General features: G+C 41.9%; 15 protein-coding genes and 1 non-coding gene across 16 annotated transcripts; 8 read left to right on the forward strand and 8 right to left on the reverse strand.

The window, feature by feature from the left end:
• The first annotated feature begins 3 nt into the window (after window positions 1–3).
• On the forward strand, window positions 4–1,740 carry WALSEDRAFT_48094 (Nop-domain-containing protein). Its single transcript, XM_006959795.1, has 2 exons — window positions 4–148; window positions 196–1,740. The coding sequence occupies exons 1-2, from the start codon at window positions 33–35 to the stop codon at window positions 1,673–1,675; spliced, it is 1,596 nt and encodes a 531-aa protein (XP_006959857.1). The 5' UTR covers window positions 4–32; the 3' UTR covers window positions 1,676–1,740.
• Window positions 1,724–3,855, reverse strand: WALSEDRAFT_61143 (hypothetical protein). Its single transcript, XM_006959796.1, has 2 exons — window positions 3,419–3,855; window positions 1,724–3,371 (listed from the first exon to the last, which is right to left on the reverse strand). Exons 1-2 carry the CDS (start codon window positions 3,765–3,767, stop codon window positions 1,774–1,776), a joined length of 1,947 nt encoding a protein of 648 aa, XP_006959858.1. The 5' UTR covers window positions 3,768–3,855; the 3' UTR covers window positions 1,724–1,773.
• WALSEDRAFT_70105 (hypothetical protein) lies at window positions 3,854–4,769 on the forward strand (the record flags this gene model as incomplete). Its single annotated transcript, XM_006959797.1, has 2 exons — window positions 3,854–4,712; window positions 4,757–4,769. Exons 1-2 carry the CDS (start codon window positions 3,880–3,882, stop codon window positions 4,767–4,769), a joined length of 846 nt encoding a protein of 281 aa, XP_006959859.1. The 5' UTR covers window positions 3,854–3,879.
• Window positions 4,765–9,698, reverse strand: WALSEDRAFT_48096 (hypothetical protein). Its single transcript, XM_006959798.1, has 6 exons — window positions 9,487–9,698; window positions 9,026–9,441; window positions 6,920–8,974; window positions 6,470–6,876; window positions 4,982–6,422; window positions 4,765–4,933 (listed from the first exon to the last, which is right to left on the reverse strand). Exons 1-6 carry the CDS (start codon window positions 9,682–9,684, stop codon window positions 4,861–4,863), a joined length of 4,590 nt encoding a protein of 1,529 aa, XP_006959860.1. The 5' UTR covers window positions 9,685–9,698; the 3' UTR covers window positions 4,765–4,860.
• A 2,455-nt stretch (window positions 9,699–12,153) lies between these two features.
• WALSEDRAFT_58363 (GINS complex, Psf3 component) lies at window positions 12,154–13,000 on the reverse strand (the record flags this gene model as incomplete). The annotated part of the gene is made up of 5 exons (XM_006959799.1): window positions 12,811–13,000; window positions 12,696–12,764; window positions 12,589–12,647; window positions 12,250–12,545; window positions 12,154–12,200 (listed from the first exon to the last, which is right to left on the reverse strand). Exons 1-5 carry the CDS (start codon window positions 12,859–12,861, stop codon window positions 12,154–12,156), a joined length of 522 nt encoding a protein of 173 aa, XP_006959861.1. The 5' UTR covers window positions 12,862–13,000.
• Window positions 13,001–13,145: 145 nt separating this feature from the next.
• On the forward strand, window positions 13,146–16,433 carry WALSEDRAFT_70109 (hypothetical protein). Its single transcript, XM_006959800.1, has 5 exons — window positions 13,146–13,292; window positions 13,336–13,390; window positions 13,433–13,753; window positions 13,806–15,962; window positions 16,008–16,433. Exons 1-5 carry the CDS (start codon window positions 13,150–13,152, stop codon window positions 16,386–16,388), a joined length of 3,057 nt encoding a protein of 1,018 aa, XP_006959862.1. The 5' UTR covers window positions 13,146–13,149; the 3' UTR covers window positions 16,389–16,433.
• An 11-nt stretch (window positions 16,434–16,444) lies between these two features.
• WALSEDRAFT_48104 (hypothetical protein) lies at window positions 16,445–17,707 on the forward strand (the record flags this gene model as incomplete). Its single annotated transcript, XM_006959801.1, has 6 exons — window positions 16,445–16,712; window positions 16,760–16,806; window positions 16,849–16,915; window positions 16,963–16,968; window positions 17,012–17,625; window positions 17,673–17,707. Coding segments are annotated over 5 exons (428 nt in total), but the record flags the coding sequence as incomplete, so codon positions are not given.
• Window positions 17,011–17,737, reverse strand: WALSEDRAFT_61145 (shikimate kinase). The gene is made up of 2 exons (XM_006959802.1): window positions 17,672–17,737; window positions 17,011–17,624 (listed from the first exon to the last, which is right to left on the reverse strand). Exons 1-2 carry the CDS (start codon window positions 17,711–17,713, stop codon window positions 17,082–17,084), a joined length of 585 nt encoding a protein of 194 aa, XP_006959864.1. The 5' UTR covers window positions 17,714–17,737; the 3' UTR covers window positions 17,011–17,081.
• A 137-nt stretch (window positions 17,738–17,874) lies between these two features.
• WALSEDRAFT_58365 (hypothetical protein) lies at window positions 17,875–19,448 on the forward strand. Its single transcript, XM_006959803.1, has 2 exons — window positions 17,875–17,983; window positions 18,028–19,448. The coding sequence occupies exons 1-2, from the start codon at window positions 17,885–17,887 to the stop codon at window positions 19,399–19,401; spliced, it is 1,473 nt and encodes a 490-aa protein (XP_006959865.1). The 5' UTR covers window positions 17,875–17,884; the 3' UTR covers window positions 19,402–19,448.
• Window positions 19,449–19,502: 54 nt separating this feature from the next.
• On the forward strand, window positions 19,503–22,346 carry WALSEDRAFT_33584 (Phospholipase/carboxylesterase; the record flags this gene model as incomplete). The annotated part of the gene is made up of 3 exons (XM_006959804.1): window positions 19,503–19,575; window positions 19,620–20,242; window positions 20,515–22,346. The coding sequence occupies 2 exons, from the start codon at window positions 19,503–19,505 to the stop codon at window positions 20,240–20,242; spliced, it is 696 nt and encodes a 231-aa protein (XP_006959866.1). The 3' UTR covers window positions 20,515–22,346.
• WALSEDRAFT_33585 (hypothetical protein) lies at window positions 19,620–22,346 on the reverse strand. The gene is made up of 3 exons (XM_006959805.1): window positions 22,052–22,346; window positions 20,515–22,001; window positions 19,620–20,471 (listed from the first exon to the last, which is right to left on the reverse strand). Exons 1-2 carry the CDS (start codon window positions 22,152–22,154, stop codon window positions 21,247–21,249), a joined length of 858 nt encoding a protein of 285 aa, XP_006959867.1. The 5' UTR covers window positions 22,155–22,346; the 3' UTR covers window positions 19,620–20,471; window positions 20,515–21,246.
• On the forward strand, window positions 20,281–22,271 carry WALSEDRAFT_61146 (UreD-domain-containing protein). Its single transcript, XM_006959806.1, has 3 exons — window positions 20,281–20,471; window positions 20,515–21,899; window positions 22,068–22,271. The coding sequence occupies exons 1-2, from the start codon at window positions 20,286–20,288 to the stop codon at window positions 21,184–21,186; spliced, it is 858 nt and encodes a 285-aa protein (XP_006959868.1). The 5' UTR covers window positions 20,281–20,285; the 3' UTR covers window positions 21,187–21,899; window positions 22,068–22,271.
• A 723-nt stretch (window positions 22,347–23,069) lies between the features above and the next one.
• Window positions 23,070–24,492, reverse strand: WALSEDRAFT_52371 (Pet127-domain-containing protein; the record flags this gene model as incomplete). Its single annotated transcript, XM_006959807.1, has 8 exons — window positions 23,070–23,297; window positions 23,346–23,509; window positions 23,554–23,594; window positions 23,642–23,708; window positions 23,757–23,907; window positions 23,955–24,233; window positions 24,278–24,424; window positions 24,472–24,492. The coding sequence occupies 8 exons, from the start codon at window positions 24,490–24,492 to the stop codon at window positions 23,070–23,072; spliced, it is 1,098 nt and encodes a 365-aa protein (XP_006959869.1).
• A 636-nt stretch (window positions 24,493–25,128) lies between these two features.
• Window positions 25,129–25,796, reverse strand: WALSEDRAFT_33587 (ribosomal protein S11). Its single transcript, XM_006959808.1, has 2 exons — window positions 25,320–25,796; window positions 25,129–25,266 (listed from the first exon to the last, which is right to left on the reverse strand). The coding sequence occupies exons 1-2, from the start codon at window positions 25,722–25,724 to the stop codon at window positions 25,234–25,236; spliced, it is 438 nt and encodes a 145-aa protein (XP_006959870.1). The 5' UTR covers window positions 25,725–25,796; the 3' UTR covers window positions 25,129–25,233.
• Window positions 25,797–26,410: 614 nt separating this feature from the next.
• Window positions 26,411–26,491, forward strand: WALSEDRAFT_t72. Its single transcript has one exon. It is a non-coding gene; the product is annotated as a tRNA-Pro (tRNA).
• A 21-nt stretch (window positions 26,492–26,512) lies between these two features.
• WALSEDRAFT_61149 (Metallo-dependent phosphatase) lies at window positions 26,513–27,763 on the reverse strand (the record flags this gene model as incomplete). Its single annotated transcript, XM_006959809.1, has 5 exons — window positions 26,513–26,732; window positions 26,782–27,255; window positions 27,305–27,392; window positions 27,438–27,564; window positions 27,611–27,763. Coding segments are annotated over 5 exons (1,040 nt in total), but the record flags the coding sequence as incomplete, so codon positions are not given.
• Between the last annotated feature and the right edge of the window lie 165 nt (window positions 27,764–27,928).

Here is a 27,928-nt window from a genome sequence, read left to right on the forward strand (position 1 = left end):
GAGCGAACAGTCAAGGGCGGGCCATAGTAAAAATGCTGATATTATTCGAAACAAGTTTGGGTGTCACGCTATTCAAATTAAAGGATGGCAAAATGACAGATCCTAACCTTTTTAAGGAATTTGAGGACTCTGAATCTGCCTCCAGCTTGTGAGTAGATTTTGAAGCGAGAAGACATAAATTCATACGATATATAGACTTAAATTGAAAGCTATTCACAAGTTCAACAGCACCACAGAAGCTTTAGAAGATATCACTTCCCTTCAGGATGGAAAATTGACCAAATCTTTGAAAAAATTCTTACAAGATAACATCCAGTCAGACAAGAAAACGCAATCCTTGGCTGTTATGGACCCAAAGTTAGCCTCAACTATCGCTCAAAAGTTGGACGTCAACGTCGTTAGTGATTCCACCACAATCGACTTGTTCAGAGGTTTACGTAGCCAATTACCAAACTTACTCAACGGTATCCAACAATCTGATATCGACACTATGTCATTAGGTCTCTCACACTCACTTTCCCGCTTTAAGTTGCGTTTCAGCCCTGACAAGGTCGATGTTATGGTCATCCAAGCTATCGCTTTACTTGACGATCTCGACAAGGAGCTTAACATCTACGCTATGAGAGTCAAAGAATGGTACGGATGGCACTTCCCTGAAATGGCAAAAATCATTTCTGATAACATTGCCTACGCTAAAATCATCAAATTGGCTGGTTTCAGAACTAACATCCCACAAACTGACTTATCTGGTCTCCTTCCAGAGGACCTTGAACAAGCTATCAAGGTTGCTGCAAACATCAGTATGGGTACTGAAATCTCTCAAACTGATATCGATCACATTCTCGACTTGAGTGAACAAGTCATTTCAATCTCAAACTATAGATCAGAATTATACGACTACTTGAAAAACAGAATGAACGCAATCGCACCAAACCTTACCGCTTTAGTTGGTGAATTAGTTGGTGCTAGATTGATCAGCCATGCTGGTTCATTAACCACACTCGCCAAGTACCCAGCATCAACCGTTCAAATTCTCGGTGCTGAGAAGGCTTTGTTCAGAGCTTTGAAGACCAAGCACGACACTCCAAAGTACGGTTTAATCTACCATGCTTCATTGGTTGGTTCTGCTCCACAAAAGCTCAAGGGTAAAATGGCAAGAATGGTCGCAACCAAGACCTCATTGTCATCCAGATTAGACGCTCTCGCTGATGCTGAGACAAAGTCTGACATGTCCTCTGCTACAATTGGTTTAGAGCAACGTGCATCACTCGAATCGAGATTAAGAGCTTTGGAACGTAGCATTGGTATTCAAAGAACCAGAAATGAGGCTGACGTCGGTGCCAAGAAGCAATCTAAATTCGAATACGAAACTAATGGAAATGGTACATACAACACCAACACCGATAACCTCTTGCCAACTCAACCAACCGCCCCTGCCACTGAAGAGAATGGCGATGGTCTCACTGAGAAGGAACGTCGTAAGGCTGAAAAGAAGGCTGCTAAGGCTGCTCGTAAGAGTCTTGGTGGTGCTGAAGAAGAGGCTACTCCATCTTCGAAGAAACGTTCAAGAGATGATGATGAAGAAGAAGACGCTTCACCAAAGAAGGAGACAAAGGAAGAAAAGAAAGCGAGAAAGGAAGCAAAACGTGCCAAAAAGGCCGCAAAATCTGAATAGATTCGTGTAATTATTTCATTTTCATTCAATAGTGTATTTATTTTTTCCTCTTAATCCATATAAAGCATATATTCAAAATACAAAAAGTATGATTCCAATTAAACTTCTGTCAGGTTATATCCAGCTTGTAGATAACAAGGAGCAAAATCTATCATTTCGTTATTATTATCGTACGAGAGTTTATCCAATTGTTTTTCTTTATTCACGTAAACTGTTTTCTCGTACTTTGGTGAAGGACTAAATGAGTTGCGGACTTTGTCAACCTTATTCAATAAACTATTTGATCTAGATCTGAAGAAACCAAAGTTATCATTTCTCACTTGAGCAGGCGGTGTGCTAATAGGTGGTAAACCGAAGTTTTCGTCATCTACACTGCCTTTACCAAAAGACATAGAAGAATTATGAGCAAAGGCATCATTATAATCAACTGTAGGTGAAGGTTCCTCAAGTTCTTCCTCATCTTCGTCTATTTTGGGTGATAAATTATTATTTGCTGACATCGGAAATCTCCAATCGATAAGCAGGGAATGAGGTCTGACAGGCTTCTCCTCATCTTGATTTGTAGCCTCGGTATCTAGTTTTTCTTTTTCTTTTTCAGTTTTAATTTCTTTCTCTTTCTCTCTTTCTCTTTCTTTCCTCTCTCCTTCTCTCTGATCTTTTTCTCTCAATTGAGAGCGTAATTCCGAAATCTCTTCCTGGGATCTCGAATTAACTTTTTTGAACTCTTCTAACTCATTTGATAAGTAGAATAATTGTTCTCTCATTTCATTTATCATTTGAATTTGCATTTGATATTCCTGTAAATTTGGCAATTGATTTAGCTTTTCACCTAACCTCTTTACACGTTCTTCACTGGCTAGTCTTTCCTTTCTTTCGATAGAAAGATCCCTCTCTAAAGCGGCATTCTTATCACGCCATATGCTCAAATCTTCTAATGTAGTCGTTAATTGTTGTTCAAGGAAAGCCTTGTTAGAAGGTGAGCTATTGAAAAGGTCGCTAGTTTCTGTTGATGTATTTGAGCTGTTAGATCCTGATCTTGCTTTATTTACTAAATTAAGTGGTTTAGGACCATTTTTATTTGATACTTGACTTGCTGGACTATCATCGATATCATCACTACGTCTATATTGAATAGAACCTCTCTGTCTTCTAGGTGGTGTTGTTGAACTAGAGGACGTTGATCCAGATGGGATGGGAGGCATACCACCGTAATCGAAATCTGCACTTTTACCAAAAGACATACTAGTAAATGGTGAGCTGATAGAACTTGCGATGGAAGACTGTGAGTGACCCAATGACAATGACTCAGAAGATGAAGAACCGCTTCTTTGGAAAGTAGGTGGTTGTGAGACTTTCGAAGTGAAATTGAATGGGCTTTTGCCAGTGGAGTTGCTCATTGATAGTGGCCTAATAGGTCTATTACCAGCTGAAGGACCACCATTAGTTCTCATGATACTATCAAAATCGACGGAATTGCGCTTCGTTTTGTATGTTTTGAAAGAAGGCTTCGATTGTCGAGATGTCTTGGTTGATCCATCCTCGTCATCTTCCTCCTCTTCCATGAGTGCGCCTAAAGGTTGAGGCATTTGTGAGATCGACATCGGGGACGGTCTGCGGATCTGTTGACTTTGTGGTGTTGGTATTCCCGAGAATGTTGTAGAAGCAGACGGTGAATTTGGAGAGCTATCTGAATTATCTGTGTATGTTATTAGATCAGATTTCATTGAAATCTAAAACACCTACCACTCAATTGATCGATTTGCTGAGATGTCGGCATCACTAGGAAACCATCTGAGGAAAGACTATTCGAGGCGGAAACGAAACCATTTTCTAGTGCAGTCTCATCTTCTTTGCTGAGTGCAACGTCTTGGCTATTTGACGGGCCCGCCGTATCTAAGTTGTCTAGGAAAGACTCATTAAACTGATTGCCGGACATGAGCTGCATACTGTCTCTACGCGTTGAAACTGAGGAGTGTCGCCTATGTGAGTGTCGCCTGCCATGCGTAGGCCTGTCTGCTTTCTTGTGCTCTGTAGCGGTTGGAGATGAATTACCACCGAAGGAAAAGCCACCGTTATCGCCAGTGAAACCCATATTTTAAAGAGCGTGGATAAAAACTTTAGTTTCTGATATAAATTTCTTTTTTGGTATTTTTGACAATAGACGTCCTCTCAGTTGTTCGTCGTTGGATTTAAACAATTTATTAATGAACAGAATAGAGGAATTTCGTAATTTTTGCTTGAATAATAAGCCTACAAAACTTAGCGATAGTAAATCTAGAGAAGCTCCACATTCAGAACAACCAACTGAAATCAATAGAGAAGCTAAATACCTTTTATCTACGCTTAACGATCTAAACAAACTTATAAAATCAATTCCTGCTCAATATGCGCAAAATAACGCGAGCTTAGACGTCATCGATGAGGAGGTTACTTCTCTCCTTGCTGTGACAAGCAAACGATTGAAAGAACTGGACGATAAGATAGAGGCTACTCTCTCGACGCCTCTAAACTTTCTTCAACAACTCATAGGCGCTGCCAGTCCAGATATACAGAGACAGCATCAGCACGGCAAGCTTATTAGTTTGAATGCATTGCTTATTAAACTATCAACTAGGTATCAGAGTTTACAAAAGCAAAGACAAGCAAAGCAGCGGAAATACATACCTGAATATGAACAAATTGATAATATACCACCACCCCCACCATCAACTTCCGCCCAGCAACTCTCACAAGAGCAGATACAAATGCTTGAGAGAGAAAATGACGAGTTGGTTGAGTCTAACAAGAGAGACCTTATCGAAATCGAGAAAGCTCAACATAGCTTGTTATCTATAACTAGTTTACAGTCAGAAATACTCACGCATCTCACACAACAGTCGAAACTTGTTGAACAACTATATGATGACTCTTTGAATAGCACTGGTAGTTTAGGCGATGCCTCCAAACAACTCCTACAGACACGCGATCGACAGGAGTCTTCGAGGAAGTTCCTCGTCGTTTTCTTTATTATGGCCGGCTTATCTATTCTTTTCCTAGAGTGAGTTTTATCACACAGTAATCACATAAGCTTACTTTTTATAGATACTACAGCTGAAAATACATAAAAATAAATACACTCGTGCTAATAATTAGTCATAATACCAAAAATTACGCTAGATATGTTACGTTAAATGAGATAAAGATGATTATTGATATGCAATTGTTGATTTCGTGTTATCATGCGTATGTGATGATTGTCTAAGGGCGGCAGTTTGGAATCTAAGAATGTTAGCTATGGATGTAAAAATAAAGCAATTAATGACTCACCCAAAATGCTTCATAATTACAGTTAATTGCGACTTCTGCACTGGTTTGTTCATCGTCGCCGACCATACACCTTGCTCTTGAATTTTTAAATCAGTCTTGAATGAACTGACGGCTACGATTGGTTTCGTTTGGTTAAGGTTTGAGAGATTTCTAATAGCCCTTGCCGCACTCTCACCATTTAAGTTCGGCATCTCGATATCAAAGAACATGATATCGAATTCTATCTCTCCCATTGCACAACTTACGGCATCTGTGCCATCTCTTACAACAACACAGCGACATCCGAGTCTGGTCAGGAGAGTTTCAAGTATCTTCAAACTAATCGGATTATCGTCGGCTATTAATACGTCGACTGGTCTGTCATTCGTAGCATCAATCGACGATATCGATGTTGGTGGTGCACCAATATCTATACCCTTGAATGCTTCAGAGTTGTCAGATATGGATACATTTCTCGATCTCGTCGCTTTGGCTTTTCCTAATTGTGCTTTGAGACGCTCGACAGCCAAACTGTCGGATGGCTTTCTTGAGTGTGGTTGCGAGCTCTTTCGTCTGATTATATTAGACTCTGCAATCGATGACGAAGCCGTACTCGTGCTAGGTGATGGTGGTCCTGTCGAATTCAAATTCCAAGAGTTAGGCTTCTTATTCTGTAACGATGTGGACATTTTACGTTGTCTAGTAGATGATCCCCGGCGAACTCTCTCAACTGGCGACAATTGTTCTTCATCAGATGACACAGAGTTGGCTGTAATGAACTCATTCCTCATTTTACGAATAACCTCGTCATTTGCTTGCTTCAATACTGGTAAATTCTTGAAACTGAATGGTCCAAAGTCATCATGAGCTCTCTTACTACTACTGAAATTTGCAGAGCTTGTTTCTGATCCTGGTGTACCAGGACCCGCTGTAGCTGATTCTGATGGTAAAGCTGCATCCATCGGTAATGCAGGTGAAGCAGGGTATTGAGTAGGCGGTGTCATAGGTGCAGATTCATGTTGATGTTCGGCAGCGGCAGCCTTGTTCAGTGCTTCGATTTGTGTAGCAAAGTCGTCATTAAGAGCTCCCCTTGGATCGAAATAATCAGTATCTTCGGGGTTTGCGGCATCCGGAATGAAAGCAGCTTCCATTGTCATGAGTTTTTCCCAGTCTATGTCAGCAAAGAAAGGATGACTCTTTACTTCCCATGCACCATTTGCACCTAATCTCTTCTGTGGGTCGCTGCAGAGGAGCTTTTCCATCAAATCTCTAGCTTCTGGGGATACTTCATAGTCTGGATCATCTTCGTGCCAGTTTATTCTCCTCGATAGGATATTCTCGAATACTTTCGATGGTGTGGCATCGTTAAATGGTGGTATACCATACAAGAATTCATATAAGATGACACCAATGGCCCACCAATCGACCGCCATATCATCACCACCATATCCCAATATAGTTTCTAATAATTATGTCAGCTAAAAGTAAAAGTGTTTCTGCTAAACTCACCAGGTGCCAAATAATCAGGGGTACCAGCGAAAGCTTGAGGACGACTTTTGGAAATAGACGATTCATCAGAATGATTTGGTGGAGTACCTCTACTTAGACTTCTATTATTTCCAGACGTGTCTGATTCTGACACAATTGAATTTCGTCTAGATCTACTTCCCCAGGTGTTCGAGAAATATGACTGAATGAAGGAGTTTGACGCAGGCAAGGACGTCGTGTCATTTGAAGGTGACAAATAGGATATTCCTTGCACATCAAGTTCGTGATTTTGATTTGATTTCTGTCTAGATGGATCACTTGTTGTGCCTCTCGCTTGACGACCGAGCAGACCGATCTTGGATAATCCGAAGTCAGTCAGTCGGAGATGTCCTTTCTGGTCAATAAGAAGATTATCTGGTTTCATATCACTGAAAAGTGTGAGTAAGCTTATATATATATATAATGACTCACCGATGGACAATATTCTGCCCGTGAAGGTGTTCCAAGCAGAGTACAACCTCTGCCATGTATCGCTTTGCCCATTCCTCACTCAGTCCACCGAGTTGCTTAATGAGCGAAGCGCAATCACCTCCATTTAGATATTCCATAACCAAGAAGAGGTGATCGCGTGTTTGGAAAGTGAAGAACAACTTGGCAACAAATGGTGATTCTGCAGTCGACATTAGAATTGTTCTCTCGGCTCTAACATTCGTGACTTGATTTTTAGAAATCATATCAGCCTTCCGGAGAATCTTAATAGCGTAATAATCTCCTGTCGCTCTTTTCTTTGCAAGATAGACACTACCGAATGCACCCTTAGAAATTGGTTTTATGACTTCAAAGTCACGTATACTTGCAGGCGTTGTGCGAGCAGTCGGTACGATCGACATCCGCGGTGAATGAAGACCAAGTCTAGAGGAATGGTGCCGTGATTCTGTTTCCAATGTGAATGACGAAGGAGTATGGGGCGATGAGCTTCCTTCCTTCTCAAAACCAACGTAACGTGTTGTTGTTGACGGGCTACCGCTTGGCATCGCACTGATGCTACCCTTGCTTCGCTTCTTTTTATGACCGCGCTCCTTCACTGAGACAGGTGGTGAATTTACACGTGAGGACGGCGAGTATTCTCCACTAGCCATCTTCGATAGCGGTGATGTGTTCGATGGCGACACACTCGTTGCTTCGGGGGTGTTAGATTGTGGAACGGTTAACGACCTCGGTGATTCGGCAAATGGCTGCGTTGTGTCAAATATATGTGAAGCCCGTGGTACTGCTATTCCTGCCTCCTTATCATGACGTTTCTCATCGCCTGATGATGAATGAATTGATATCTCTTTAGATAACTTCCTCGATGCTGAATTTGGAACTACGCCACTAATTTCGATAGGAGTATCAGCACGTGAAGGCAATTCACTACTCCCGATATATGGGTAATACGATGGTGCGTTCAAACTCGAGCCTGTATCACTCGATTGTGGTGCTCCTAATTTCATCGGAGACGAAGCTTCCGAAGATCTAGAACTAACGCTAACACTTTCAAACTCCTGCTTTATTGCTTCCTCCCATTCTTGGCGGATCTTCTCGGTGTAGATGATTGTATTACGCATACGCGTAACGGCTCTCAATTTCGCTTGGAGAAGCGGTTCAATGTTGGTTAGCAGCTTGTTGAGGGCTTCATCATCTGTAATTGGCTTTTGCCAGAGCTTCACTTGCTGATATTTGCTTTCGGATGATGGAGAGAGTAGCCTTTGTTGCTCTATTGGTAATTCTGCTTCTTTTTCATCTTTAGCTCCTGGGGTTGAAATATCCAAGGCTGTCTCGACGCCTTCATAGAGATGATCGAGTACTCTTATATGCTTCACAGATGATCTTCTGCCATGTGCGTCTGTAACATCACGGAAGTTGGCACCTTCATATAAAGCCTCTCCATCTTTGGTGCCACCAAGGATACCCTTAAGATCATTGATTACCTCAATGAACTCAGACAGGCTTTCATTTATACCATTTATATCCATTTCAAGTCTGTGAATCTCGTTGCAAGTCTCATTATGTCTTTCAAAGAACCATAGAGGTATTTCCAGCTCACATATACGACAAAGGAGTGGCTTCTCTAGATCTTCTTTATTGCCTGACATAATGAGCTGATGAACTGTTGATTGCTGCCTTGCAACTTCCAAATCGAATACACCACCAGATCTCACAGCTTCGGATTCCTTCAATTCTATGCCATATTTTGTTGGCGGAACTGGCTTCATTACCCACATAGTATGTGTGAATTCTCCACTGTATCTCTCCTTCATCATCATACCTTTAGCTTCAAACTCTACATAATTGCCTGAATCGAAATCATAGTCTATCTCTTCACCATCACGTGCATATTCTGGTACAACGTAGAGTCCGAAACGTACTTCCTTTATTGATTGATCATCTTTGTAGAATGCCTGCGTAGCTTCAATGAAGACAGTCTCATCTTCTGGTGCGAGGACTTCTGATATAGGTCTACCATAGAGGTCATCAGGGTTTGTGCTTAAAGGATGTAAGTTATAATCAAGAAATAGTATAGTCGAAGAAACTCACCCGACAACATCTGCCCATACAGGTGCAATGAATTGGAATTTGGCGTCGTCTAGACTAAGGTCGACAAGTATGTGCTGAGTACGCTCAACGCCAATAGCCTTGTCGAGATCATCAGGACGATGGCTGTGTATCTGAGAACCCTGTGGCTTATCGCCTTCTTGGTCAGGTGATACATTGGTGTCATCAAAGACGAGTGGCTTGGAATGTAAACTCAATGGTGGTGACGAGCGTGTACTTGACGGTGGAGGTGCTTGTATTTCTGCTGATCGCAATTGGCTCTCGGGATCCATCACGTTTGTTGGTTTTGGCGACAATTCATCTGGGTTCCTGATCCAGATGTTAGTGCCATCATCCCGAACGACAAACTTGATTGGGTCTTTCTCATCATCACTCTCATCAAAATTCCAAAATCCTTTCTCAGCTATGATTTCTTAGTGATAGTTCTTAGAAAAATACTAATACTCACCTTCCCACCATTCAACAATGCGACTCAGTCCAGCAACAGCCAGCAAAAATTGAATGTACCATTGGCGCCCCTCCCACGCAGGGTTAGCATCCCACTTCGTACCCAGCTGACGAGCGCGTTGGACGATTGAGCGACAGAGCTCAGGATTGCTGATATATGTACTCAAAGGAGTATCTATTATTTCTTGACCCATCAAGATAAGATCCTGAAGTACTTCCATAAACTCGTCGTTCTCCTCTTTTTCTTTCCCAATATCGACATCTAAATCATCGTCAAGCTCTGCCTTGACGAGTGACGAACTTGGAGGTGGTGACCGCGTACGACTTGGTGAACGCGATGAGCTTGGTGAACCTTGTCTATATTTGGCTGGTACATGCGATACACTTCTGATACTACCTCTATGTGGACTTATGCTTACTGGTGAAGACTGCTTCATAGGGTCCAAGTTATGCACTGATATCTTACGAATAGGTGACGAAGGGGCGTATGATGCTGAAAATCTCCTAGATACGGATGATTTACGAGGCAAAGGCACACCGATAGCTTTATTTGAGTAAGATGATGGGAAAGCCTCTATTCCTAATGATGAATTTGAAGGAGAGTCATTCAATGACATTGCAACCGCACCATCATCCATAAGGTCATCTTCTTCTTCATCGTCACCTGTATTTTTGCGCAACTCATTTTCAACATATTCTGTGACCTGATCCGATACCCATTCGACTTCTTTATTCGTCTGCTCCTTGGCCTTTGTTAGTCTAGCTTTGATTTGTGACTGCATCACTGATATTGGCATTCCTTGTACACTTGGTTGACGATGATCCATGACAGAATCATCAAAGTAGTTCTTTGGGAATGCTTCTGCTCTTGGTAGCTTTGCTTCTCTATTAACACTCGGAGCTGTACCCGTATTGATACCCAGAGCTGTCAGCGATGGTTGAGGTTTACTGGATTTATCGTCTGATGGAGGCGTTGCTTGACCCTTTAGTTGTGCAGTAAGCAATGATTGCTGAGTGTTCGGCGATTTAACTTCAGCAGAAGCTGAATCGAGATATTCGTCCGGTATCGAAAATGGGTCTGTAAAGTCTGGTAGAGTGAGAGAAGGTGGCCTCTCTGGGTGCTTTCCTTTATCATGATGTGTACTCCTCTCGTCTGATTTTGGACCTCCTGATAAAAAGTTCGTTTTGACGGCAGACCACCAGCTTTCAATCTTAGCACCCAATTGATGGCTCTTTTTCCTTCTCAATTCAGGTCTATTTGTTGAAGTGCCTGGTGAAAGTGTGCTAGCAGAAGGTGGACCTAAGTACCGCGATTTAAAATCAGTTGATAATGAGGCCGATGATTGTTTATTTTGCGGGAATCTAAAATCAGAAGACTGTTGACAGATAACTGGCGGAAGTTGTGGCTTTGCTGGGACTCCTTCCTTAGCTGGTTCCTGGTGAATGGACTTCGGCGTGAGTGTTTCTGATGAAGCCTGCAACTGATCGGACTTGATCTTAGCATTTTTCATCTGCTGGTATTCCTCGAGCCAATCGACCCACTTTACATCTCTGTCCTCGGATTTCGGTGGGTTGTTTGGAAGACCTACGTCATGCATACGATGTTCGAGTGAGGGTTCGACAACGCTAACGGTGCGCATACGACGGAGGGGCTCATGAGGCGCCGGTATAGGCGCTTGCTGGCTTCTGACGTCTGCCGAACCTCTACGAATGTGATGAGATGGATGCCGGCGAATGGATGACGGGGTGACTGAAGAAGAAAGACCCGAAGGAACGTTAGCGGTGTGTCCCCATTTGTTGAGCTTGACGGCCCTGCTCTGTAATATCAAGGCTGCGTAGTGATTTGTATCCGGGGTACTAGCGACAGGTGACTTCACTAGTGGTTGGGATTTAGTGGTCACTAAACTGGGCCGAGGGGTGAGTTTTGAAGGCAAAGGAGAGATGTTTGACCTCGGAGATATATCCATAGAAGAGGGGGAGGTACTTTGCTGCTGGTGCATCCGTTGCTTCCTGGGCGGAATGTTCGCTGTATTTTGGCTACTAACGGTGAGAATAGAGATATTTTTAGAGATCTGAACTCACTGAGGTCTGCTGTCATCTGTGCTACTACTAAGAGCTAGCTTTGGTACGTCTACGTCCTGCTGGAGGTTCGAAGATGAGATCACTTTCGCAGATGAGAGCGGACTCGGGCAGCTGGGGGCATTATCGAATGGCTTGTAGTAGCCCTTCTTGGCTGTGATATCCTCGTCAGTCTGGAATATCGAATTGTTCGAGTTTCGCTTGTTCATATCAGAACAGCTCGTGGTGGAATCGAGAGAAGCTTATCTATGGAGTTACAAAATATCAATCTGTCTTTTTAGATTTATTTAGCTCGTAGTAGAACCTGTAGGCTGTTATAATATACTCTCGCTGGGCTCCTTACTCACCAGTTCACTGTCGTCCAGAGTGCGATCACTATCATAGTCAAAGCTATCACGTGCATTCTTCCATTAGCGTAATCGACGGCGAGGATGAGGAAGAGCAAGTTGAAGAACAGTAACGTGAATATAACGTTCGTTATCGCTATGAATCTACCATTGATGCCTGCTTTGAGTGGGTTGATGGACATCGCAGTCTAACGATCAACGAACTTGTTTTTCAATGAATTCTATTACAATATTAATTTACAATCGTTTATGCTTAGCAGCAGATCTTGAGCAATGTTCTAAAACTGCATTCTATTAGGAAATGATGTCGACGCGTTTGAGACATTTACTCACGCTGCTTTTCTAACTCATCCATACCAGCTTTGAACTCAGACTCAAAGCTCTTATCCTCGACGTTACCCTCGTACTGTCCCAAGTCAAATATCTCAATCAGCCGCTGACTGAATGCCAGACGTAACGATTGCTGCAGTTTTGCGTTATCCTCTAACAAATCACTTATCCTCAGACCAAATGAATACCAAAAGTGGTTCAGGTTCGCTAGTTTGACGTATGTCGGTGAAGCTAATAACGCGTTACTGACACGTCCACTGAATGCGCCAGGTATAGACAGGTTTAAAAAGTCGTATTCGCTGCTTCATTAGTCACTTTCCTCTGATCTGTCTCTGGACTCACGATAGAGCGAGTGTCGAGGACATCCAATAGGGCAAATCAACCTTGGACCCTTCCTTTATCTAGCAACTGAGTGTTATACGTTACACACTAACTTATACATCGCTTACATCCTTATCGAGACCTCCCTGAAGCCATCCCAAGCTTGGAACGTCTGTCAAGAACTCTGAGGGCACTTTCTGTTATAATTTAGATAAATACACGTCTACGTAATCTTTAATATACCTGGTTGTCCGCAATTATAGAATCAATTGAGTAGTAGGAATCAAAATCCATGATGTAACAAAATAAGAGAAATAGACGCGTTTATTTTGTGATATATGCTGATCTGCGAGTAGTTTATACTAATAAACTACACAAATAACTTGTATATTGTACTCCAAATTGTATTCTATATTTATTGTTCGCAGCAGAGAAGACTATATGTAATCACAAGAAGGATAAATGAGAAACAAAACACCAAATACTACTTGAGAGTCTATATAAGTATCGAACTATGTAATCATCACCATCATCCCACTGTCACCTTGATTAGTTACAACGATCAACTTCCCGGAGTACAGGATGAATGACTGGTCAGCTGACGCTGTAATTGACCAACTTCTATCTACGAATAATTTACCATCACGTACGGCGTTGATAGCCGCTATAATAGCCATCCTTCTCTACTTACAATGGCAAGCAATCATCGTTGTTGTCCTAGCGGGGTGCGTATATCATCTTCGATAAGCAAATTCCTGATAATATTAGATATTTGGCGACATCCCAGCATTTCAGTATTCTAGTCAAGACACTTCTACATGATGTTAGTTCGTTGTCTTATCGTATCCTAGCTAACTCCCTGTAGGATAATTCGATCGAGTTGATTAGAAGTCAATCTGATGAAGGCGTAGTAGAATCTAGAGAAGCTGCTCTTAAGTCGCTTCCAGGTCTTCTCACTCGACAAAAGTCATCTTCTGGTGATAAGCTCAACGTTTTACCTGAATTGAGCGAACCATTAGACTCTACTTTGAATTTGGTTATCAGGGATTTTGTCGAATGGTGGTACATTCCTCTCGCACTCGATCCACCAGATATGGCTTTCCCGAGGGAGTGCAGGAGAAGTCTGAACCATATAACGTCGTCGATATGCCAGCGTGTGGTTGATGGACGCAGTGGTACTGATATTGTAGGTTTATTAACTATCCTAAGCGCGATAATCCTGATAATCTCTCGCCTAGGCCATCTTCTTATTCTGCTCGACAGCCCAAACACTTTTGAGGGGGTTGAGGACACGTAGAATGCCAAATGGGAAGCTTACGGACAAAATTGAGCCGAAAGAAAGCCAAGATTACCACCCGCTATTACGCAACACGGCAGCACAGATACTCTCACTTTCATCATCACATAGAGACGCAGAAAATCCAGCACTACAATCACTGCTCACCGAGATTGTTGCTGGACAGATCGAGGCGGTTGTCCAAATTCTCACACCTGATTGGGTCAACCTTACAGTAATTGCCTTCTTTGAAGACGAGAAAAAGGAACAAAGGGTACGAGAAGAGGCAGAACGTATGAGGCAGAAGGTTGAGCAGGTTGTCAATGCCGATACCATCCCTGGCGAGTTCAAAGACGACATTGAGACATCAGATGAAACCAAACAGAATGAAATAAATGAAAGCAATGTAAAAAATGAGAAAAATGATAGTGATATACCCCAAAATGATGATAATGCAGATGAGAAACCTGCAGTCAGTGATACAACAATGATGGAGAAGAGACCACCACACAAAGAGACACATCATGGTCAAAAGCCTTCGATATACATTCCACCTAAAAAGGAGCCAGTTCCTTTAGAAGAGGGTGACCTTGGTGAGACGCCATCAGATAAGAAACCTTCAGTCATATCACCGTTCAACAAACAACTGCACGATTCCTTTGGCGATATAGGAGTCAAAGATAAAAGCGAAGAGGATACAGGGGATACACCATCACTTCGAGATGTGTTATCACATAGGAATGACTCTGATGTATACGATGATTTCGAGCGTTTCTTGGAAATGAGACGTAGAGAAGGCTTGCTGAGATTGTTGACTCAAGTTACGACATTCAAAGAAATAGTATCAATAACGAGCCCTTCTGAACCGATATTCAGACAAGATGCAATAGCTTTGCTTGCTAGAGCCGAAGAGGCAGTTTTACCAGGTGACACGCTCTTGTTGGACAGTATCAACGCGACAAGAATGAAGATAGAGGTTGACGCATCCCTGAATGCCTTTTTACCGATTGAAGTGGAGATATACACCAACCTCGAAAGCGAATACGCGACATTTGTAAACATAAAGCGCGACAGTGTATCTAACTCGTCGAACACCCATTCATTCGACTACAGTCAGAGTCAGTCAACTGCGCGAACTTCCATCGAGCCAAGAATGAGCAAAGAGTATGAAGCAAGCTACTATCAGCGACAAACTAAAGTTGATGTCACTGATCTCTCGGCAAATGCCCAAACTGGTGACTTTGTCAATGGCAAAACCCTCGAGTTGATGATTGCGATTGAAGAGGAAGGGCTACCCGGATGGATGTTATTCCGTCGTTGGAATGAGTTTGAGAAGTTAGACAACGCACTACAAAAAGCCTTCCCGATGGCCGGTACGGCTAGCTTCCCAAAGGCTTATCTCCCTACGTTGAAGTTTAAGAAAAGTGAGGATATCTGCGCTCTCCTCGGCGCATACATAAAAACACTACTCATCGATCCTCGTTACTCCGAATCGGCAATCGTTACGAATTTCCTCAAGAAAGAGCAAACTGAAACTACAGCAAAGAGCAGCAAACTATTTAATCTCACCCAACCAGGAAAGACTTTCACTGAGTTTGCTCAGGCCGTTTCTGACATTGGTGTCAATAAGAAGAGATTGTCATTCCCAGGTCCTATGAAATTGGGAGAAAATCGAACAACAGTAGCACCTTCAACTCAATCGAAAGAGCAACTTGGTACTATAAGTAGCGAAGCTATCAATGAGGTAGACAAAACACCTTCCGAGGAAGTTGATTATAAGAATTACACCAACCTTGGACAAGATGAGAAAGAAGAGGAAGAGAAAAGTAGTAGCTATAGCGAGAATGATGCAGAGGAAGAGAATGAAGTACCTTCCATTGCCGTAGCAGAGACACAAGAGCCGATCGTTGAAAGTCCGTCATCGGAAGGAGCGACGAATGAGGCGGCAACTCCAAATGGAGCAGCCACACCTGTTACTCCAACCAGCCCAAGTAAATCATCTCGGATAGTGTCGAATATAAATGATGAAGATCTCAACCTTGTGCTCAATTCTATATTCTCAATTTTGGAAGAAGCGTATCAATTGAGTGGACAACAATGGTCATTGAGGAGAGGATTCGTGGGTAACATTTATCCTTATAGAAAACACTAACAAGAATCACAGTTTAGAGTCTTGGAAAGGGTAATAAGAACGTCATACTCTTCGACGGTAAGACTAGCACTACAGTCGATAGTCGAAGGTGTCACTGAAGTGAAGAATGTATCACAGTTGCTGAACTCGCTCCGCGACGCACTCTGGCCACCACCACAAAGGGAGTGGGTAACAGCTGAGCAGAACACACGCACAGAGGAAGAAAAAGCTGAGACTAGGGAACTTGCGAAGAAGCTCCTAGTTAATAACAAACCACGCGCTCTCTCAGGTGCTATGGGAGATAGTGCGACTAGGGAAGCCGTCATTCTTCTTCATGAGCTTTTCCAAGATGAGGAATTCTGCAAAGAAATAGCAACACTATTAGCCTTAGATTTACTAAGAGTTTGTTTGTAATATGTAGTTTATAAAATATTGGCCATTCTATTGGCTCGTTTCTTTATAGGGAACGATGATGTTTGCTAGACAAATCAGCCAGACGAGTAAGAGAACATTGAGATGCGGATATTCAACTAGCGTCGTACCACCACGCTCTGCTGTAAACACCAGCCAAGAGAGAGGAAACCCAGTTGCAGAGCTCCCAGGACAAGCTGAGGACAGAGCAACGAAATGGTCACCAAGACAGAGAAGCAAAGAGGACGCATACGTTGGTGCGAGATTTGAGCAGAAGCACCTCGGTTTGCAGCCAAATCCAAAAGCTGCGATTGAGTTGATTGCACAGTGGGTGCGCTAGTTATCAGCGAATGCATAGCTTATATATGCTATAGAGAGCCTGTCAGGTTAGTTGAGGGACGCGTTGCCAGCTGTGATGGTGGTAGGTGTACTCTTTATGGATAAATTTATGCTAAGAACTCAGGCGGCGGTCCGCTTGGACACCCAAAGATCTACATCAAGCTCGATAAGCCAGGTGCACATGCTTGCGGGTGAGTAAACCATTTTCTCTCTTGTTAGAGACTGACTTTATATTCAGATACTGGTAAGTAGATCCACCAAGCTAGATAGAGACTAACACACGATAGTGGCATCAGATTTGAACAAGCACACAGCGAACATCACTAAATGGTAGAAATATATTTCCTTCTCTTTATTTTACAACTCTAGCAATGACTTCACAGCTGCGATTGACTCTTCTGCGACTTCTTCACGGGATTTGTCGATATCGACAACTCTGACGTCGGTTTCATCTTCCTCTGGCTCCTCTAAAGTTTGAAGTTGGCTATTGAGCATTCTTTCAGTCATGAAGTGACCCTTTCTGGCTGACATCCTCGCCTGGAGTGCTTCCTGACTACCTTTGAGGTATAAGAAGTATGTTTTTATAGGTGAGAACTGGGTATCCGAAGTGACTTTCTCATCCCCACGGAGGGTGTCCCTATAGATCTTCTTGAGAGCTGAGCAGGCGATGAGTATAACCGGTCTCTTGACGTCTTTGTCGTGTGCACCGTCTGTTATTTCTTGGGCTTTGCGATGCATAACCTTCAACCAGGGCTCTCTATCCTCGTCCGTAAGAGGTTCACCTCTCGACATCTTATCGACATTCGCTTGTGGGTGCAGATCATCGCCGTCGATAAACTGCACGTTAAGAGAGGCTGCTATATCATTACCGACTGTGCTCTTACCGGAGCCAGATGTACCCTAGAGAGTATCTCAGAAAGTAAAACGATATAGAAAGATATACCGACCATTATAATAATTAAAGCTGGTCTTTTATCTCCTTCTGTCATTCTTTATCGTTGCACTTGGTGGATAGTTAGAAATGACGTTGCGAATAAACTCAGTTTCATTCGGCTCCGGTACGTGAGCCGACATAAGTTGACTGACTATTCTGGCTGGTATAGAGTCCATAGTAGAGCATCTATAAGACAGTCTCATACCTTGACTTCCGACGTTCAAGAATGCTCGATGAGAAAGTGGACCGCCTGCAGACTATCCTAGAGATAGACGACAGCGCCTTAGCGAGTACCCTATTAGATGACAGCGGATGGGATATAGAGGTAGGTATTATCTCTCTAATTGGCTACCCACTCATCCGATACAGCTGGCCGTGGAGAACTATTTCAACTCACAGGCGAGCAGCACTGAGAATACTGAGAATAGCAACACTTCAGCCACACCCTATAGACTTCCAATATCTCCTTCCATCGCTCATGTCGGCCTCGGTTCTGGAAGATCAGCCCAGGCAGGCTCATTCATTTGGACTATCTGGAGAGGGATACTCTGGCTGGCTATAAAAATACTCAGACTTCCTCTATGGCTATACAGCTTTCTATTCAATCAGTCGGTTAGCTTCACACCACCAGAGCCAGTTCCTCAAGAAGAAGCTCACAGTCTTCTCCTTTCTTCTATAGATGAGGCTGTTAATAGTCGCGAACCGTCTTCTAGTTCGACTGCTGTCGCTCGCACTACTCAACGCCAGAATACACACGTCATTCCTTCATTATACTTAGGTACACATAGTAATGCACTCAGAGACGTCAAGAATAATGCTCAATTTGGTATCATTGCATTCATTGATAGTAGTACAACATCAGATGATTTCAAATATCACACACTTGCTGAAGAAAAATTCAACAAGTTGGTGAATGAGCATGATTGTTTGGTTTGGGTTGGAGATATATCCACTAATAGAGACGCTTATGATGTTGCAATCTCTAAGGGTATTAGGATATTCCCCCGTGTGGAAGTACACTCAATGCAGGCCTTGCCAACATCAAGGAATGCCTTAGTGTCGGTACCTACAATGTCACACCTTGGCAGTATCTCTGGAAAAGACAGTCTGGGCGAGGACTTCAGAAATCTGCTCAGTTCTAGATACCTCAATAGAGTTAGTCCGTACTTGCGTAGATTGCGTAATGAGAAATACGAAAGACAGCGTGCAACATACATCAAAGAAGCCGCCGATAGAGCTGAGAACGAGCGGATGCAACGGGATGCTGAAAATGTACTGAAGAAAAGAGAGGAGTCAGCAAGATCAGCAAAAGCTGCAGAAGATATTGCCCAACAGAGAGAGAAGGAGAGGAATGAAAAAGCTAATAATGAGGTTATTTTAAGGGAATACCGCAATTGGTTGAAGAGTACAATTCCAGGTGAGCCGGCTGACGGCATACGCTTGGCCTTCAAATTGCCAGATGGCAGGAGAGTCATTAGGAAATTCTCTCCAGAGACTTCTCTTGAGACTTTATACATGTTCGTCGACACAATCGATGTTGAAATGTCAACAAAGAAACCAACGAGGGTAGTGGACTTTGAACCAGAATTCAAACTTTATATGAGCTATCCATGCGAATTTATACCAAACTTATCTGATAGAGTGATTAGCCAGAGTCAGAATCTAATTAAAGGGGGAATCATAGCTGTCGAAAGTGATATAAAGGAGTATAGCAGCGAAGAAGAAGACTACGATGAAGTATAGCTTAAAATAAATGATGTAAAGGAATAAATTGTATATATTAGAACAGCAGATTGAATGTATTTCTATCTTTCTTAAAACGACCAAGGTTGAATACCCGATAAATGGCTTTGCAATACTTGACAGTACCAGCTAGGAGTACACAGACAGCCAGTTTAATATTTGTACACGGTTTAGGTGTGTATTGCACGTTTTATGATCTAATAGACTGACAGCCTTAGGTGACAGCGGCTACGGTTGGAAACCAGTTGCTGAATTCCTCAGCCAGAGTCTACCACACGTGAAATTTATCCTCCCTCACGCACCATCCCAACCAGTAACACTAAACGGTGGAATGTCAATGCCATCCTGGTTTGACTTGACAAGTTTAACTTTGGAGGGTACAGACGACGAGGATGGTTTACTCAAGAGCAGCTCAGAGTTGAATAAGTTGATTACAGCAGAAGTTGACAACGGAATCCCTTCAGATCGCATCGTTATCGGTGGATTTAGTCAGGGAAGCGCCCTATCATACCTCATTGGCCTCTCGTCTGAGCGTAAACTCGCGGGTACAGTCGCACTCAGTGGATGGCTTCCAATGCGCAACAAGATTAAGAGTATGTTGGGTCCACACCATCAGCTTTTACCTATCTTCCAAGCACACGGTAGTGATGACCCAGTCGTGAATCCAAAGTACGCGGAATTGACAAACGAGTATATCAAAAGTTTAGGATTCAAAACCGTCGATTCAGATAAACCAACTAATGGCGGTATTTCATTCAACAAATACGATGGAATTGGACACGGCGCTTGTCAAGAGGAGTTGGCTGATTTAGAAATTTGGCTTAAGAAAGTCATTCCATAAACTTTTTTTTTCTTGTAGACAGACAACCACTATCAGATGGACTATGGAGAATATAAATAACGATTTCAAGAGTATATTTGGTAACATTTCTATAACTAGCGATGGTTATCGCACTTATTTCTCAGATTTAACTGCATCCTATCCGCTCAAACTTATCGCACCGACTATACGGAGTGGTCCAGCGAGAATCGGTATATGCTATAGTCTTCAATATGGGGGTGGATTGGTTGTAAGTAGATAGTATATCCTTCATTCATATTTAATCAACTCAGGCGGGTGATATATGCAACCTCGGAGTAAAAGTCCAAGATGGTAGTACTCTCCTACTACTCACTCAAGGATCAACAAAAGTTTTCAAAAGCGATGGTATAAAGACATCCCAACAGAAATTATCAACCACTGTTGATCCCGGTTGCATGATTATTTCCCTTCCTGATCCCGTTCAACCATTCGCACAGTCGCGGTATAAACAAAAACAGAATTTCTACTTACACTCTACATCATCTGCTGTCATATTAGATGCTTTCTCAAGTGGTAGAAGTGCACGTGGTGAATCATGGCAATTCGATACTTACACTTCCATTAATAACATATACATTGATGATGTTTTAATAATCAGAGACGCTCAAACTGTCGCGAAACCGGATATAGAAAAGAGAATGGGACCTTTTCATGTTTACGGGTTACTTATTTTACTTGGAAAACAAACCGAAGATGTAAGACGGGCGTTCGAACATGCATACGATAAGCAAAATGCCGTATTAAACGGGAGATTCGACATTGGAATGGATGTTTTATGGTCTTACACTCCAATCAACAAGGACGCTTCCGTTATTAGACTAGCAGGTAAAGATGAAGAAGTTATCAAATTATTTCTACGTGACAACTGCATCAACTTACAAGAAGTCATCGGAATGGAAGCCTACGTTAGATGCTTTAAATGAACAATTGATTAGACTAGTTTTATTGTACAATTATTTATTATTATTAGTGATGATCTCAATTTAATTGGCTACCTTGGCATCCTTTGAGCGTACTCTAACACCTTTACCGAGCACTTTCACTTTATCTAACAGACTTCTCTTTCTAGTTAACAGAGGCTCGCTTTCGTTCTCTTTCTCCTTGATCGGAGTTTCTGGTGGTGGTGTTTCTTCTTTCTCGCTTTTCCCTGTTGGTGGCTCCGGTAAGTTCTTATCGTATGCACTTGGTGATGGTGAAATTGAAGGTGTTTGACTTGCGGTTGAATTTCCACCACTTTGAGATTTAGGTGATCTTCTGCTACTCTTCCACCTCTTGAGTAAAGATTGACTACGTCTCATGGTGTCACTTGGTCCCACAGATGATCTTCTTGTACTACCACCTGACCATTGTATTGGCTTGTCAGGATCAATCTCATCATCCATCTTGATTGGTCGCGGTGGGGGTATTCTCGTACTAGGTTTCCTTGTCGGTTTTGGTGGTAAAAGAGGTGATTCTTGATACATGTCGGAAGTTACACGTGCGCCACCTGATGGTAAATTCTTTGCACCAGCGCTAAATGCTTCCCAAGGTTCCTCTTCATGTTTACCCCAAACTTCTAACAATGGATTACGCTTTTTCTTCTCTTCTCTCAACCTATTCTCTCTTTCATCCTCCGTCTCTGCTGGTTTTACTTCACGTGACTCATGCATCATTTGTGCATTAAATGCTTTCACAGGTGCTTTATGTGAATCATTACGTGAAGGTGATGCTGCGTCATACGGACTATCATGATGCCATACTATAAACCCATTGAGTTTATATTCTGTAGAAGGAAAGTATAAAACTCACGGGCAGATCCAGTTACAGCAGTTACGTCCCAGCTATCAATTACATCAAAGTGCTTTCCAGGCTTCTTTCCTGTCTTTGAATCTGTTGTGTTTGATCTAGACATCCTAGCTGCTGACTTCCTCGCACCATCATCGGAATTACTCTGGGGATATGCTCCATCCTGTGTACGCGATCTGGATAGAGGTAACTGTTGTGGTACAGACTTTGGTGATGGTAGAGGCTTCCCCTGTACTCTTACAACGTCTTTTAAGGCTGCTTTATACGCGTCAATTGAGCTCGTTGGTCTGTGTGTTGGTGGTGGCCTATCTGATGGTTCTATAGCCTTTAATTAGAAGATTGTTTATTTATTTTATATTTTTTCTCACTAAAAGCAGTCATCGTTTTTTATACACTGTGATAGTTGATCTCGATCTAGTAGTCGATTGGAATGCGATGCTTCTAAAAACAAAAAATTATTTTACATCTAACCTCGAACGCGTCTCTTTCGCGTCTGATTTATTAGCGAACATCTTCTCACTAAATTTCATCTTGTTCTTTTTTGCATTTATGCTTATTTGCTCCTCTAAGCCTGCTTTTGATAACTTCCGCAGTTGCCGTACTAACGGACTAGCCTTACGTTGTTTTATTTTATTGTTAGCCTCGCCTAACTGCTCTATTTTTTCTTTCGCTATCCTTTCAGCCGTTCCTTTGATTTCATTAAGTAGTCCCTCTTGTTCCTTTGTTAATTGAGTACTTGTGGAGTCTCCAAATCCTTGAAATCGTTCCTTGATGTAGCGCTCCCTCTCTTCTTCAATATCTCTCAACTTGATTTCTACGTCCTCGTCATTTCCACTTTGTCCTCGCCATCCCCGTCTTTCTTCTCTCATTTTCATCAAATCTTGCGCACTCATACCAGGTGGTAACACCACTTTATTCATATCATGGAATGCTTGTCTCGATAAGGCTAAATTCGCCTTCACTTGGTCTGATTCCTCGACTTTAGACGTCCGACTTATGACTTCAACCGTCCCTGAGATCGTTAGGAGGAACACATGCAGGTAACTGAAAACCTACATGAAGCGTTCTCATTTTTTATAGTAGCAAAATCGACAAACTTGTCCTTCGGTACCGCTTTGTTGTTTATATAAGACTTCACTTCGTAGTCTATGACGTATGTAACTTTGTTTTCACTTGTATCTTCAGCCGATTCAACGTAGACACTCATATATTGTTCACCCTCGCGTGTATCAAAGGTAATACTAAGTGACTATGTAGGCTTAGTAATGGTCTTTGTAGTTCATCATCTACAACATACCTCATCGGGAATCAAAGCTGTTGCATCATCTAAAGCTCTCTCTAATATTCCAATTGAATGCTTAAATGACTGACTCGCCATTACACTCGATCCGTATATCCTTTGATCCATCTCTTCAAGTGGTACGTACTGAAAACCGAAAATGCGCTGCGTATTATGATAAGCTGTATAAGTGTTAAACAGATCATCAATATCACGCGTTACCCACCAACGAATATACCATCCATAGCTCCAATACGGGCTTGCAAACTGTTTATGTATTAACTTTTACGCTTCTTACGATACGCATACCCTACCTATATTTTAAGAACGCACTTCTGACCATATCGTAGTATTCTCGCTCAAATGACTCAAAAAGTCCGCCTAAATGTAATTAGCAGATGTTTATGTGTTGTGAATATCAAGATTTACGCGATTTTTTTATGCTATATCCGCCACCTGCTCTGTAGTTTAACACATCCATTCTGACGGCAACGACAGCTCTAGTTTTTATGTCGAATGTTTTACGAGGAAGTCTACTATCAAAGCAATCCAGTTGTGATCGCATTAATATCTTGTTTGCCTATGCAATTATGAACTGATATCACAATATAATAATGAAGCACCTACTTTTGAGTAGTGATAAGCTTCTCTTTCGGTCATTTTTTCCTTGACAGTATCGGTGATAGGGTTAGCACGTAACAAACCACTGAACTCATCAGTAGGCATCGTTAGCTGCTTTTCTAATTGAGTTCCTACCCAAAGAAGCACATTGTCTTCTTCTAAATCATACGATTTGTCCTTATCTATCGCGTATATCGGTTCTTTAGTAGTTTCTGATGATTCTTGGCCTACTTTACGTAATACGATTGCACCTGGTAGCTTAGTTGAGTAGCTGAAGTTGTCTGACTGTTGTAATGTTATTATATACGCCATTAATGTGTTCCACATACCATTCCTTGAAAGTCTTCCGATAGAGACTCAAAGTTAACAGGCTTCCAATTCGTTAAGAGGAAATGAATGTGTGATAAAACGCTAGTCATGCTCGATGTAGATCCTAAATAACGGCACTTTTGCTTCTTTGTCAATTCGATCAGATCCTTAAAAGTTATCAGACTTGCAATTGTTACTGGCAAGAGACCCTCACCTTATCCTTTGAGCTTGTCATGTAAGGTGGTAATCTATCAAATGCAAACTCCTCCGGTGGGTGTATATCCTCCAAGTGAGAAGGAAAATTGTATACACCAGTTCGTGGACATCGCAGCCAGACTGGATGCGAAGGCTGGAATAATACTCGTGATAATGAAGATACTAGCTGGGGTATACGTGGCTGATCGACTTTCACAGCTATTGAAGGTGTTAGGAAGGATGTGTCTATAGAACGAGCTAACCAACTAACGACTTATAGGTGTAGATTTGAAAGGGTCTAATTTGAACTTCGTTTCATTGCTTCGTGGTCTGTATGCACCGTTATCAGTGCTAGGAAATTGTTCTGTGCTATCCGTGAAGCCAGAAGGCAAGTTCTCATCTATGTAGTGTATATTATCTATTACTTCCTTAATAATAATGAGCTTTATTCTTCCTTTGGTGAATTTCGAGAGCTTCTCACCTCTGTGTCATTACTGTTAGTATCACCAGCCACCCGCTTCAAACGTAGCTTCTCTGATAAACTAATAGGAGATTGACTTGCTAGGTTTCTACTCTTTTGTAGTCTAGTACCAAACTTCTGGCTCGCCAGCCTCCTCATTGATAACCTTTAAGGGAGAACACAAGAGATAACACAAGAATAGCACAGAAAAGAATAAAAAACAAATGCCCTGCCTCGACCGCGCGACTAGGGAAATATGAATAGTAAAAAATACGATCGCAGGGGACGGCATTGGACCGTAAGTACAAATGCAGCGTATATCTAGAGACGACGACCACGACGACCACCCTTGCGCTATAATATATTGTTAGTATATCGTACTTTATTATAAAAATAATCAAACTCACACGTGTGGAGTCAGATGGTACTGGGGTAACATCTTCGATACGACCGATACGCATACCTGCACGAGCGAGAGCACGGAGGGCTGCTTGAGCACCTGGACCTGGAGCCTTGGTAGCGGTACCACCAGTTGCTCTGATCTTGATGTGGAGGGCGTTGATGCCAACTTCCTTACAGCGAGCAGCGACGTCTTGAGCAGCCAACATAGCAGCGTATGGGGATGACTCATCTCTGTCAGCCTTGACCTTCATACCACCGGTAACTCTGGAGACGGTTTCCTTACCAGAGAGATCAGTGATGTGGACGAAAGTGTCGTTGAATGAAGCGAAGATTCTTGCGACACCGAAGACAAGTTCGCCTTCTGCGACTTGTGGACCCAAGGAGGTGTTTCCTGCTGCTTTGGTGGCCATGACTTACGATGAGCTGAACGAAGGGAGAAGATCAGAGTTTTCTGAGAGGAAAAATTTGCAAAATGATATTTCTTTTTATTATTTAAATTAAAGTGTTTCAAAATTATTATTATGTTAATATTCTATTATTGTTAACCGTTTATATTCGTTAGATCCTATTCTGGCTCTACCTCTGCATCATACAAACAGACAGGAAGAGGAGACGATTGCAAATAACTTTTATCTTATTTGACAGGCTTTTTTCTTACTGAAGTGTTCTTGTTTGGTATGCTCGCCAGAATATGCTTGATGAACCCATACGTGTAGATAACGTATTTATAGATAGGAAATCAACTTTATCTTCCATATTATCGTCACTCAATCATAAATAAGTAGTGTAAATCATTTAAGGAGTTTGGTCGCGTTAGAGTATTCACTCCCATGACTTTGGTCGACGAGAAACAAATATAATAAAAATAATAATGAGGATAACCATACTACAAATTATACCCAACCTCTTGCCCTTGACGGATACAATACACACTGTCTGTTACTTCACGCTTACGTCATATCAAATTCAGCTGGAAAATTACAGTTTAAAATTAGATACAGGTACAACTAAAAATTTAGAAATAAATGAGCTACCTAAAATTGGAGTATACGCAATGTCAACAATAACCATTTATTTGAACACCAAAATTAACATCGGCTCGATGGTCTAGGGGTATGATTCTCGCTTTGGGTTACCAGCTTGCGAGAGGTCCAGGGTTCAAATCCCTGTCGAGCCCTTTATTTTTCTTTAGATTTTTGCTCTTTCAAGTTGATACATTTTTACAAGGAATTTGTCTCATCTACTAAAGTGACAGATCTATTTTGATATAATGCTTTTACGATTTCTCTGAAATAATGCTTGTCATCCTTACTCAGTATGTATCCATTTATCTCTAATGCTGATACTATACCACCATAGGCTTTGCTCATACCTGTATCTATCAAAATAATACCACCATTACACCTTGATACAATATTCTTCATATAATTTATTAGCGAAGTTGAGCCAATAATTGTACGAACTCACATCAAAATTTGGTGTATGTCCTTGTACTATACGTTTTGCACCAATTGTTTGCATAACTTCTTTGGCCATAGCACAAGCTTTGGTCTCATTATCTAATGCAGCACCTCTAAACCAATATGGTCCATTAGGTGACCAGAGTGACTTCTCAACGTCTGACCAGTTCCTATCACCGTTGGTGAGCTTCTCAAGCCATCTCTTTCCATCATCATTGAGTTCCTTGTATGCAAATGAGGGGTGTAAACCAGCATGAACGAACTGTGTGGATAGATTAGCTGGTAAATTGTACTTTTGTCCATCATTTTCACTGTAGTGAGGAATATTTACTGTTGTTAGATAGTCTTTAAGCCAGAGTTTCCCTATCCAACCATCTTTACTGAATGCTTGCTCTCTTTGAGTGAGGTCCCCATTGAAATATGTCATTTCTGTAGGGTGAACGTAACGCCAATCACGCATAGGTTGCATGATATCGTGATTCTACATTGTATAGTGAGAAAAATACTCCATAATAGATCAATTATCTCACTCCTAATATAGTATGAAGGCTTCCACCCACTTCAGCAGCCTGAACGCGGAGTTTCTCGAGAAACTGGTATATGGGAACCATATCTGCACTATTGAATGTCTAGATAGATGAAACGGTTCATTTTAACACATACCCTCTGTCTGTGATATCTCCTGTTTGAACAAGCACGGTTTTATTGCCAATCCAGTTATCATTCTCGTCAATAAGCTGAGTAACTCTAAGCGCATCAAGTGTACGCTGATAGTCACCATGTAAATCGCCTGTATTTGGATCAAGATCTTTCGATAATGATTGGTTTATACCCACCAATAGCGACTATGCGTTGTTGTGAGAGCACTTTATATCCATCCAATAAGACATCCGACTCTAATAATGCTGGATTTGTAGGTTTTAAGTACAGATAAGCGCTAGAAATCGCTAGAAGTGGTATAATAGACTTCTTAATCAAGGATGACATGGTGACATCCAACATAGAAACAAATGATTTGAAATAATAGCTTATACATAATAACTTAATTTTCTACTTTTACAATATTATCTGGTTTGCTTTCAGTGTCTTTGATGCCTTTGACAGCACTCAATGGCGTCACAGTCATAATAGCAATCGCGAGTACGCTCTCTACG

The sequence above is a fragment of the Wallemia mellicola genome (assembly GCF_000263375.1).
Source record: "Wallemia mellicola CBS 633.66 unplaced genomic scaffold WALSEscaffold_20, whole genome shotgun sequence".
In the NCBI taxonomy this organism is placed as follows: domain Eukaryota; kingdom Fungi; phylum Basidiomycota; class Wallemiomycetes; order Wallemiales; family Wallemiaceae; genus Wallemia; species Wallemia mellicola.

Bases quoted from the DNA above. Each gene is read 5' to 3' on its own strand.
- WALSEDRAFT_48094 (XM_006959795.1), top strand. From the start codon at position 33: ATGCTGATATTATTCGAAACAAGTTTGGGTGTCACGCTATTCAAATTA. The intron at 149-195 runs GTGAGTAGATTT...TACGATATATAG, and splicing joins TCTGAATCTGCCTCCAGCTT to ACTTAAATTGAAAGCTATTC.
- WALSEDRAFT_61143 (XM_006959796.1), bottom strand. From the start codon at position 3,767: ATGGGTTTCACTGGCGATAACGGTGGCTTTTCCTTCGGTGGTAATTCA. The intron at 3,372-3,418 runs GTAGGTGTTTTA...TAACATACACAG, and splicing joins GCAAATCGATCAATTGAGTG to ATAATTCAGATAGCTCTCCA.
- WALSEDRAFT_48096 (XM_006959798.1), bottom strand. From the start codon at position 9,684: ATGGGTCAAGAAATAATAGATACTCCTTTGAGTACATATATCAGCAAT. The intron at 6,423-6,469 runs GTGAGTTTAGCA...CATAATTATTAG, and splicing joins CCCTGATTATTTGGCACCTG to AAACTATATTGGGATATGGT. The intron at 4,934-4,981 runs GTGAGTCATTAA...TAACATTCTTAG, and splicing joins GTAATTATGAAGCATTTTGG to ATTCCAAACTGCCGCCCTTA.
- WALSEDRAFT_70109 (XM_006959800.1), top strand. From the start codon at position 13,150: ATGAATGACTGGTCAGCTGACGCTGTAATTGACCAACTTCTATCTACG. The intron at 13,391-13,432 runs GTTAGTTCGTTG...AACTCCCTGTAG, and splicing joins TCAAGACACTTCTACATGAT to GATAATTCGATCGAGTTGAT. The intron at 13,754-13,805 runs GTAGGTTTATTA...TCTCTCGCCTAG, and splicing joins GACGCAGTGGTACTGATATT to GCCATCTTCTTATTCTGCTC.
- WALSEDRAFT_61145 (XM_006959802.1), bottom strand. From the start codon at position 17,713: ATGACAGAAGGAGATAAAAGACCAGCTTTAATTATTATAATG. The intron at 17,625-17,671 runs GTCGGTATATCT...GATACTCTCTAG, and splicing joins CAGCTTTAATTATTATAATG to GGTACATCTGGCTCCGGTAA.
- WALSEDRAFT_58365 (XM_006959803.1), top strand. From the start codon at position 17,885: ATGCTCGATGAGAAAGTGGACCGCCTGCAGACTATCCTAGAGATAGAC. The intron at 17,984-18,027 runs GTAGGTATTATC...CATCCGATACAG, and splicing joins ACAGCGGATGGGATATAGAG to CTGGCCGTGGAGAACTATTT.
- WALSEDRAFT_61146 (XM_006959806.1), top strand. From the start codon at position 20,286: ATGGAGAATATAAATAACGATTTCAAGAGTATATTTGGTAACATTTCT. The intron at 20,472-20,514 runs GTAAGTAGATAG...TAATCAACTCAG, and splicing joins AATATGGGGGTGGATTGGTT to GCGGGTGATATATGCAACCT.
- WALSEDRAFT_33585 (XM_006959805.1), bottom strand. From the start codon at position 22,154: ATGTCTAGATCAAACACAACAGATTCAAAGACAGGAAAGAAGCCTGGA. The intron at 22,002-22,051 runs GTGAGTTTTATA...ATGGGTTTATAG, and splicing joins TGCTGTAACTGGATCTGCCC to TATGGCATCATGATAGTCCG.
- WALSEDRAFT_33587 (XM_006959808.1), bottom strand. From the start codon at position 25,724: ATGGCCACCAAAGCAGCAGGAAACACCTCCTTGGGTCCACAAGTCGCA. The intron at 25,267-25,319 runs GTGAGTTTGATT...AATATATTATAG, and splicing joins TACCATCTGACTCCACACGT to CGCAAGGGTGGTCGTCGTGG.